This window comes from Sinocyclocheilus anshuiensis, unplaced genomic scaffold (genome assembly GCF_001515605.1).
Source record: "Sinocyclocheilus anshuiensis isolate Anshui unplaced genomic scaffold, SAMN03320099.WGS_v1.1 scaffold193, whole genome shotgun sequence".
Classification (NCBI taxonomy): Eukaryota; Metazoa; Chordata; class Actinopteri; order Cypriniformes; family Cyprinidae; genus Sinocyclocheilus; species Sinocyclocheilus anshuiensis.
The window spans coordinates 219,679-230,884 of record NW_015536468.1 but is presented as its reverse complement, the minus strand read 5'-3'; the positions used below and the strand labels follow the sequence as shown (position 1 = coordinate 230,884).

The 11,206-nt window shown below is 38.0% G+C and overlaps 1 protein-coding gene across 1 annotated transcript in view; it reads right to left on the bottom strand.

Annotated features, from left to right (window-relative positions):
• slc24a3 (solute carrier family 24 member 3) overlaps positions 1-11,206 on the bottom strand; it is an 82,727-nt gene that overhangs the window by 50,954 nt on the left and 20,567 nt on the right. Inside the window, exon 2 of the mRNA XM_016492881.1 lies at positions 4,221-4,361. Within this exon, the coding sequence (XP_016348367.1) occupies positions 4,221-4,361 (141 nt within the window). The remainder of the gene's footprint in view (positions 1-4,220; positions 4,362-11,206) is intronic.

Sequence of the window (11,206 nt, the reverse complement as noted above, 5' to 3'; positions counted from 1 at the left end):
CCTTCATGTTGGGGCCTTCCATTTTTCCCCGATCTCCATTCTGAGCTTTCGAGATCGTGGGATAAACTGTATTCGTCCCGACTCTTTAGCCCCTCTGTTTCTAATTATTCGAACATTACAGGGCTAAATGAGAAGGGATATGGGGCGGTGCCCCTTAGACATGTGGAAGAAACCTTGGTTCCTGTCTCAAGGCCCGTCGCTGGGGGCTCCATGTCGTCGTGTAACGCTAACGACGGATGCCTCCCTCACGGGTTGGGGAGCGGTCATGAGTGGCCGCTCGGCCCGAGGTCGGTGGGAAGGCCATCATCTCATGTGGCACATCAACTGCCTGGAGATGTTGGCCGTGTTTCGAGCTCTAGAACACTTCCTTCCAGACCTAAGGGGACATCATGTGCTTGTCCGCACAGACAACACATCGGTGGTCTCCTACATAAATCGGCAGGGGGGTCTGCGCTCGCGCCCCTTGTACAAGCTGGCGCGCCAGATCCTTCTGTGGGCTCAGGGAAAGTTCCTCTCGTTAAGAGCAGTCTACATCCCTGGGCATCTCAATCAGGGAGCAGACATCCTGTCGAGACAGGGGCTGAGGCCCGGGGAGTGGAGAATCCACCCAGAGGTGGTGGAGCTCCTTTGGAGGGAGTTTGGTCAGGTGGAAGTGGACCTATTTGCTGGAGAGAGTTCGCCGGGACGGGGTCCGTCTTTTGCTAGTAGCCCTGTTCTGGGCAGTTCTGGGCAGCCCGAGTATGGTTCTTGGACCTGGTGTCCCTCCTTGACGGCTCTCCACGGGAGATTCCGATCAGGAGGGATCTCCTCGCTTCGCTATTGGACTGATTTCACACAGGCTTCAGTACGGTGTCTCGCCGAGGGCGTTCCCAAAGCGTTCGACGCAGCATCTCGTTCCCTTCGGGGAACCATGGTTACATACGTAACCTCGAGACATTCTGCCTGCAAAGCCCAATAAACGGAGCGAAAGAGAGCGCATATATTGTGAGGAATAAAATGATTATAATTTATTAAATAATTATTAAATATTATGATAATTAAAACATTTATGAAAATGTTATTATTTATTTATTCGATGACAAAGTAAAAACAAAGAAAAAAACAATTTAATCAGTGCTTTCTATTTAAAAATATATTATACAATACATATTTCTTGTTACGACAAAGCTGAGAAATCATTTTAATATGCTGATTTGGCACAAGAAACATTTCTTATTATTATTATTAATGTTGAAAACAGTTGTGCTCTTAATATTTTTGTGGAAACCATGATCAGGATTCTTTGATGAACAAAGTTCAAAACAAAGTTCAATAGAAAGTTCAAATACATTTTTTAATAAATGCTGAAAATATAAATATTACACAGTATAAATGTCTTTACTATTGCTTTTAATTAATTTCATGCAAATTTGGTGAATACAGTATTAATATCAAGGGCAAAACAAGTTCTTTTTGCTAACGGCATCAAAATAGGTCTCCAGTCTAATATCACTTTGTCAAAAATAGCCTAAACTCTTGATGTCCAAGTTTCTTGTTTGAGATTGATTCTCACAGTCTGTAATGATAATTTAGGGCCTTCATTCATACATTTAAACAGTGCTGTCATTCCCAACACTTGTGTATGTGTAGTAAAAACCAGGTTTGTATATCAGGATATGAGCAAGACTTATTCTCTCGTGTAATGTGTAGACTTCTACAGCTGTATTAAAGGAAGAATAGTTTTAAACAGCAGAGTAAGGAAACCCTCAACCTGTGCCAAGGCGCCAGGCTGGTGTTGGAGACGGGTGGGGGAGTGGGCATCTGGACACGAGCGAGAGCTTAAGAGCACAGCTCGCTCTTTAACTGCGAGATCAAGGAGATGCTTGGCAAGAAACACAGCCTCCTAAAACACCAGGATCCCACTTGGAAACATTCACCCAAATCCGCCCACAGAAAAAAACACAAACAAAAGCAGGCAGGCCACGCTGTGTTACGGACGCAAAGCTGCTCCCTTTACACCTCATAACAGCAGAGCTGGGCCGTTACACACTGAGCTCACTGCAGATACAATGGCTCCCCATCGAAAATGACCTCCTGCTCTGTTTTATTTCTGGACAGATGTCAAATCATATGTTTTGCTCTATCTCACCATCTATAAGACTTGACATTCCTCTGTATTCACTGCAGATTAAGTGTTTCCCTCAAGCCTAAAACACTCCCCTTTTCTACTTTAACCACATATAAAATATAAAAGTCATGCCAATGCATATAAAATAACAGTATTTATGACATACAGTGGCCCCAAAGTATTTGGACTCTGAAGCCTCATTTAAAAATGTATGCATTATTTCACTGCATTAGAAACCAAAATTTCAAACTACGTGGCTTCTGCATACAAAATAACAATCGAATAATTTCAACGATTAACTTTTTGAGCCATTTTTGCATTACTTATCCAATTTTTTGTCTTATTTTGAATCTACAATAACATTAAAACGTTTGAGGTCAGCAAGATTTTTTCTAAAGAAATTACTACTTTTATTATTTTATTATTGACTTTTATAAGATTTTAAGTATTAAATTGATCAAAAGTGTGAAAATACTTGTAAAAATATTTCACAACATTACTGTATTAACATAAATTATTATTTTGTACTGTATTTTTGATTATCAATAAATGCAGGCTTCGTGAGCATAAGAACCTTCTTTCAAATACAGTAAAATAATCGTACCAACCCCAAACCTTTAAATGGTTGTGTATATATTATTCTGTTTTTTTTTTTTTTAATTTTTAAATCAAACGTGTTTTTAGTTTTACACTTAATTTCCTGATTTTGCTGTTACGGTCTATGCTATATATATACTTTTTTTATGAATGAATGAATGAATGAATGCCTGTGGATTTGATATTTTGAAACATAACATATTTTTCTTAAATATATACATGCATGTGTTTGTATTTATATATATCTATACATAGTAAATATACACAGTACACACTCGTATATTATGTAAACAAAAACTTTTATTTTGGATGCAATTAATCGTTTGACAGCACTAATATTTTGTTATATAATACAAAGGAATTTATACATTATTAAATGTGGCAACGTTGTCCAAATATTTTTGGTGCCACTAAAAACATATAGCCCGGCTATAAGAAAATGTATGAAGTTCCTGAGCAACAAGCAAACTGAGCAGTGAAGTGGAATCAGATACTAACAGTGTGCTGTAGTTGATCCCGTCTACGGTAAATGCATTGCAGGGGGGAAAGAGGAGAGCTTCGAAAGAAGATGGAGACGGTCAATCAATAGACCCACACAGTATCGATGACACCCTTTGTTCATCCTCGCCTCTCCCTCAGACCTGTTCTAATTGGCCTCTTCACATTGTCCAAGAGTGTGGAGAACAATGTAGCCTAGTGCATCGAATTACACAGAAGATCTACACCAACCGTGCAAATAAACAATGAATAACAACGAGGAAAAATAATGAGGAACAGAGTGGAAATGTCAAATTGTTTATACTAATTCTGTCAGAAATTAAAAGTGGGTGTGAATGTGTTTACCATGTGATCTTGTACAGACATTAACCAAATTTCAAATCAAACTCAGCCATAGCAGCTAAAAGAGTTGTGTTCAGTTGACTTTTCTTACAGTAGTAATACTTTTATAAGCCTTCATTATAGGTGACGTGTCTGGTCTTCACCTTGGCCAGAAACCCACTGTTAACCTTTGAACTGGTCACAGCTCACGGGTCTCTATGGTTTGAAATACACATTATGATCCCTAGCCAGTGAGCCCCAAGAGAAACAATAGCAAAGTCTGTGTCAGCGAGATTACTCACTCATACGCAACAAAAGAGTTAGTGTATGACTTACTGATAGTCCTGATACTAACACCTCTGTGGACTCACAAAACAGAGGAGAACAAATTAAAGACATGAGAATATTTCATTTTAGAAAACATCACTTGATCTTAAGGTTCATAGAACCTAGTTCACAATCCAATACACGCTCCAAAATGAAAATTCTACTATAAAAAACGGATTTTCAGAAGTGAAACTTCTTGCTGACTTATTGCTTAATCATATTGAGGTGTTGCTTCCATTGTGACATTAGTCATTTGGCATGCTAAGTTCCTTAGAAAAACAATAATTTTCCTGTTTCATCTGTGCTATTGAACCAAAAGAGCTGGTAGACTGTGTGAGGTTTTTTATGTGTGTGGTGCTAAACCTCTTACCAGGTGGTGTGCAGTTCTTTTCAGCATTGGGCCCAACCTGCACTTCATCAGTGTAGTTGCTTTCAATGTCAAAGTCCTGCAGCAGCCTGCGGCTTTCCCACCTCTCACTATCTTCAGCTGAGAGACTGGAGATGCCATAACCTGTAAAACACATAGAAAAAAAATCATTGTCATTAACCACAGCTAGATTTATCTACAGCAGACTTATTTAGGTTTGAAAAGATATGACAAACTGTCATATTTGACACAAACTCTGAAATATTACAATCCCCATACAAGGGACCCACTTACAAAACATAAATACATTTCACAACTTATAATAAATATATGACAAATATGTGTAAAGTATTGTCTAAAAAATGTACTTTGTAAACTGCCACTTTTTCTGCTTCTTATCTGTCAATATTATTTACACTAGCCTACCATTCGGGCTTGGTAATAGTTGTTTTGATGTTTTTGAAAGAAGACTTTTATTCTCATGCATTTATTAGATGAAAAATCTAGTAATACAGTATTGTGAAATATTCTTAAGTTTAAAATAGCTGGTTTATATCTTAATATATTTTTAAAATTTATTTTATTCCAGTGATGGCAAAGCCATTACTCCAGTCTTCAATGTCACATGATATAATACTAACATGCTGCTCAAGAAACATTTCTTTTAAAAATGAATGTTGAAAAGTGTTGTGCTGCTTGCGTATTTATTTATGAAACCATTATATGTTTTTTCAGGGTTCTTTGTTGAATAGAAAAAATACAAAGAAAACTTTTTGTAGTAACGTAAAAATCTTTACTGTCACTTTTGATCAGTGCATTTACTGAGTATAAACATATTGCAAATGCTAAGTGATATCCATGCTGACCATGCATTTTTCACTTAAATTTAAAGCAAATAACTACTATATAAAAGAGAATGCAGATCAGATTGTATATTGAATGTAATTTGGACAGTCACAGCACAGATACATAATGCACATATTCACATGGAACAGACAGAGACAGTATGTTATGTGAGTGTGACAGTCATTTACATTTATTACATTTATTCTGAACATATAAAAAGGACTGATGGCCACTGGAAATGCATAGGCCTTGAATGTCAAAGTAAGAATTACAAACTTTTTCCCAATCTATTATTATCCAGTGTTAATATACAAACTAAAATCCTCAACACAGCTGAGTCTCACACTCACGGCTCTAAGTTCGGCACATCGCAGTGTTTTTTTGGGCAGGTTTGACCGGTCCAGCCCAGTATTACTGTGTGATATCTCCTATTCACACTGCATTCACAGGGACACAGTGAGCCAGAATGTGTTACATGTTAAACTCTCATAGGCTCCACTTCTCATTTGTGTTACTGTGAGCAGCAGAGCCCCGGAAGTCAGTTGGCGAATATTCATGAGGGCCGTCTGTGGTGCAGAGTGAAGCCGAGGCGTAATAAAAGTGACATCACGTGGCGAATGCTCCTGCGGCAGCGCCTCGACCCGGGCTTGTCTGGTCTGGGAGGGGGTGATTATTCTGGCAGTGCTGTCATCTGGGTCGCTCTGTCCTCAAGCGTCTCTGCCCTTACTCCAATCCTCTCTACTGTCTTCCTGCGCAACTCCTTTCACTTACCACTCCAGTCGCTATAAATAAAACCTCTATATTTATCAAAAAACAGCACTCATGGGGCTTCGGGGCTGTGGGGTGCATTATGACGTGACACATTTTGACATTGTGATGTGACGCGAACGGTGATACAGAACTGGGATACGGTTGTAAGGAGAGTGTCAGAATACCCTGTTCTTCTTCGGTACTGATAGGAAATGTGAGTTTGTCTTTATCAACAAAAAGACAAAAAAGGAAAAACCGATCCAGAAACTGACATTCCTAGTGGAAACTGTTTAATAATTCATCGCCCCCTGAGATGTCAAAAGAATCATGTAGTGAAGACGGTTGTGACACTTTTGGAAAATGTGACACCTTAGCATCTTCCTCATAGTAAAGAGACAGCAGCGATCTGTCCAGGACATGAGAGACTAGCATGCGAAGCACGAAACTGAGCCACACAGACGTTTCATCGGTATATGATCCCTCCGTCTTTCAAAAGGGGAATTCATCATCTCTGTTGTTTTAGCGCATGATTCACTAAAGGAATTATGTAAATTAGGTAGCGGCACAAATGTGCTCACAAAATCTATGCTAAATGCAATTTTGCACGCTGCAATTCTTAATTTTGCAGGCCAGTTCTGAGTGTTGGGTTGTGGAGGATGCAGCAGACTATGGCCAAAGTCCCTTTGAGGCTAGTCAGTAAAAGTCCCTTTCGAGGAAAGTCATTTCACTCAACGGCCATATTTGCAATGCCTCTGGGCAGCTATTTCTGGCATGCAAGACTAACTCCTATCTATCTCTATAGGGAATTACCAAAATCTCAAAAAACTTGCCAAATTCACGTTTAAATTATATATTTCAAATCAGCTACAATATAGGCATGAACTATCCCTTACATTTTAATCTTAGGCTCAAATAGCATTTAAAAATGCATATTTCAAGTTGGTCCAGCCAATGCGCATGTACAGTCCCAAGCATGTATCTCAGGACACTGACTGTTTCTATGGGAACTGGAGTTTCTAACAGCAGCTGCAGTGACACAATGACTTTACCAGTTGGCAACTGCCTCTTTTTTTTTAGGAGGCGGGACTTATTCTGTTATATTGCACACTTTTTCCTATTTCTAGTAATATGAATAAATCTTGGTAAATACATGGTCTTTAACTGGGAATTAGATTGCCTATCAAACTGAATGGGGAAAAACAGATTGTTTCAGTATTTTAAATCAGCAATAAAATGGTACCATAAATTAATCTAAATGCTGCAATGTATAATTCTGAATGGTAAAAGTGTGCTTATACATCTTCATCATTTGTACATCATTTGATTCTAATAATACCTACTGACATGATCAATTGAAAATGATCATCTCTTTTAAATAAAATTCAATGATAATTTCAGAAAGCAAATAGCTTTGAGTTTGTGAATAAGGTTCAGAAAAGAACGCAATTGGTTAAATGTTAAATATGTTAAAATGGACTAGTAAATAGGCTAAGGCACGTGCTGTTATTGCACAGCAAAGTACCCCAACTGTTTCGTGAATTCGCTCCGAGTCTTTATTTCTCACTCTACAGGGCTAAAACGCAACTAATTGGCTAAGTAATTAACCATGTATGTTCTATCCTCAAACGCATGATAAAGAGGAAAGTAGCAGCTCCATTAGAGTGAGCAAAGCTCTGGCTCATTGTGCCAGCTTCACTGGAAATATTGTGTTTCTCTCTGACATGCTGCACAGAAATGGCATTACCTGTGCAGCGAGCCAGAATGCACACTGCACACACACACACACGCGGGGGGAGGCAGGAAGTTACTATGGAGATATGGAGATGTGACGTAACCGCAGAGACCAGAGGAGAACAGTGACGACATCATGCTCAGATGGACACGGCTAATCGAAACACATCAGTACACGTGCAGAGAATAAAAAATAAAATATGCATGAGATAAAGAATATACTGATGATATAGGCACAAACTCTATCGCTTAAAAAAAGAACATTGCTTTTACATTTTACATTAAGTGTCATTGCATGTGAATAACTATAATTCTCCTTAAACATTTATATTAACACAAGAGAGTCTGAGATACTGTGCAGAAGTATTTTAGGCATTTCTAAGTAATGAATGTGAAAGTCTCAGTATGTAGCTACACCAGAGAGCCCAAGGCACCTCTGTGAGACACCCCATTAAGAGACAGTCCCTCACTGAGATTGAAAATGCACATGTGGTATAAAAATACTTATGTAACAATCAAGCTTTGCACACCTTTTGACCAAAGTAAACTTTCATGACTTTTAAGTTTGAGATTATTATATAAGAATGTATTCATATTTATACAGAGATAAAAAAAATGATAGTAAATACATTTATAATGTTACACAATATACATATTTTTCCAAATAAATTCTGTTCTTTTGAACTTTATATGCATCAAATAATCCTGAAAAAATTTATCACAATTTCCAGTATTTTTTAAAATCATACTTTCCCCAAACATTTAAATGGCAGTGTATCATGGTTTTCCCCCAAACATATTAAGCAGCAAAAACAGTTTTCAACAGTGATAATAATAAGAACCATAACTGCTAATTGACTACTAATAATAATTAATTATAATTGAGAACTAAATATATTGAAAATATTGAAATAGAAAATTTATTTTAAATTGTAATCATATTTCACAATATTACTGTTTTTACTGTATTTTTTATAAAATAAATGCAGCCTTGGTGAGTATAAGATGCATATATAAGAGATATATATGTGTGTATGTGTGAATAGAAATTGTCGTGCATACAATCTGTCTCGCTGTCTCTATTCCTCTATATATATTTAGTCAAGCATAAATAGAAAAAGCAGTTTAGACAAGTCTAATGAATAATAAGGTTTCTATGCGCTACTGCACCAGCCCAAAGCACGTCTGCACATCAACTTTATCACCTTTATTATGAAATGTACAAGAAAAAACTAATGACCATTTCCAAAAACTACATAGAACATATTACATAACCAGGTTCTTCATCCCCTTTGTTATATCTACAAAGCAAAAAAACTCTAGCATGATGTTAAATGCCCAGACCCTAGAGATAAACATGCCTTAAATACTCAGTGTTTTACAATAAAACAGCATCAAAATTTAGCTGAAAGACAAGGACGGATTATGGCAAAGGACCTCTCTCTACAAAGAAAGAGCCGTAGGTGCTTGTCCTGATGTTCAAGTAATTTCACAGAAAGCAAACATGACTAAGACAGATTATGCAACTTTACTCTTTTTACTGCAGTGCTATTTCAGGGGACCCTGTTTGCAGATGCAAAATTGTCTTGAATGAGGTCAAATTACAAAATAAACTATACATTAATGGAAAAGTAGGGTGACTTTAGTGTCACTGGATGCACTGTCACCCAACAATAATGCTCATTAAAGATTTACTCAAATATGATACTGTAATGGGCACCATAATTAATGGAAAGGGTCTTATTTAAGTCTCAGTAGTATTTTAGTCACTTCTAAGTAATGAATAATAAGGCCTCTAGGAGCATATGCCCCAAAGAGATCCACAGAAAGTACTGATCATCATTCCCAAGAGTCCTCCATTAGTTATTTGCCACGTATCAAAAGCTATTTACCTGCAATACCACACTAATTTAGGACCAGTTAATTGAAGTTTCGCACTCAAGCGTACACTGGTCACCTTAAAGGTGAAGTGTTTAATATTTGCACAAAACAGATTAAAAAAAAAAAAAAAGTCAAACTCAAACCATTGGTTGAACCAATGATGTTATCTAAAAATAAAAAAAAAACAGAATGCAGTTCCTTTTGGTGCCACTAGTGGTAGAGAATCGCATGCTTCACCTTTAACTAGAGCCCTGCATTTCAGCCCTTTTTTACGCCCCTCGGGCCGGGCTTCGGGCCAATTTTCACGTCATAGTTCAGACGCGGGCCGGGCCTCGGGCCTGTTTTAGGCTTCTCCTTATTTCTATATTTTAGACATCCATCAATTAGGCTAGTGATGAAAAAAATTGCCTCACTGGTGGAAACAACACGAGACCGTGCTACCGCGACTGTCAAGAGCGGCTCGATGGTGTTTAGTGTCCCGCAGCAGCAGTATGTAAGGTGCGTGCTGTCAGCGCAGCTGAACAGTTCTGCGTTCAAATGCCATCAATAGGCTTAAGCTTGCCGCAAAGCACCGGCAAAAGTAATTACCATAAATGTGACAGGGGGAAATAGTAAGGAGATATCTGAGTTATTTACTAATAAACTGGTGTTTTCTGAGTCGGTATCGCAAGGATGAAGTTGCCGATCCTGACTCGCCATCTCCTTATTAGACGCGCCTTTAGAGAGAAGTGCATCTTTACGGACTATGATTATAATGAAAGAGTTTTTGTTTTTGATTTGTTTTCTTTCGTTAAGTAGTCATTTAAAGCTTTCTATAGATATATTTATCATGTCTGTGAGACATGTATTCACTGAGTTTTTATTCATTTTTGTGAAGCGCTCCTGTTCAAGACGAGACGGCAGAAAGCGCATCATGTTTGTTTTCTTTATTTTATAAAAGCACAACGTTTTGTTGATATTGTGAGTGCACACAAATAAAAGTAGACCCTTTACAGTTACGGATGATGTATTACTCTTACCTTCATTAGCAAAAATGATGACGTATCCAATTCCTCTTGTTAAGCCACTCCTGAACCACAGACAACGTCAGAGGCGTCTTACCTGGGCTAAGGAGAAGAAGAACGGGACTGTTGCCCAGTGGTCCAAAGTCCTCTTCTCAGATGAGAGCAAGTTTTCTATTTCATTTGGAAACCAATGTCCTAGAGTCTGGAGGACGGGTGGAGAAGCTCATAGCCAAAGTTGCTTGAAGTCCAGTGTTAAGTTTCCACAGTCTGTGATGATTTGGGGTGCAATATCATCTGCTGGTGTTGGTCCATTGTGTTTTTTGAAAACCAACGTCACTGCACCCGTTTACCAAGAAATTTTGGAGCACTTCATGCTTCCTTCTGCTGACCAGCTTTTTGAAGATGCCGATTTCATTTTCCAGCAGGATTTGGCACCTGCCCACACTGCCAAAAGCACCAAAAGTTGGTTAAATGACCACGGTGTTGGTGTGCTTGACTGGCCAGCAAACTCACCAGACCTGAACATATGCTTGAACTGTTTTATATCTATAGATTTTATTTTAGGCAAGTTGTGATGATTTGAGAAGGCTAAATTTATCAAACATAGGCTCACTGTCTGCCTCTGGCCACTTGGTCGTTACTTTAAAAAAACAAAATCGTATATTTAACTAACAAAAAATGCTCCAAACGTTTTTTTTTTAATTAACTTCATAAAAAAACTAAATAAAATATACAGGTGCATCTCAATAAATTAGAATGTCGTGGAAAAGTTCATTT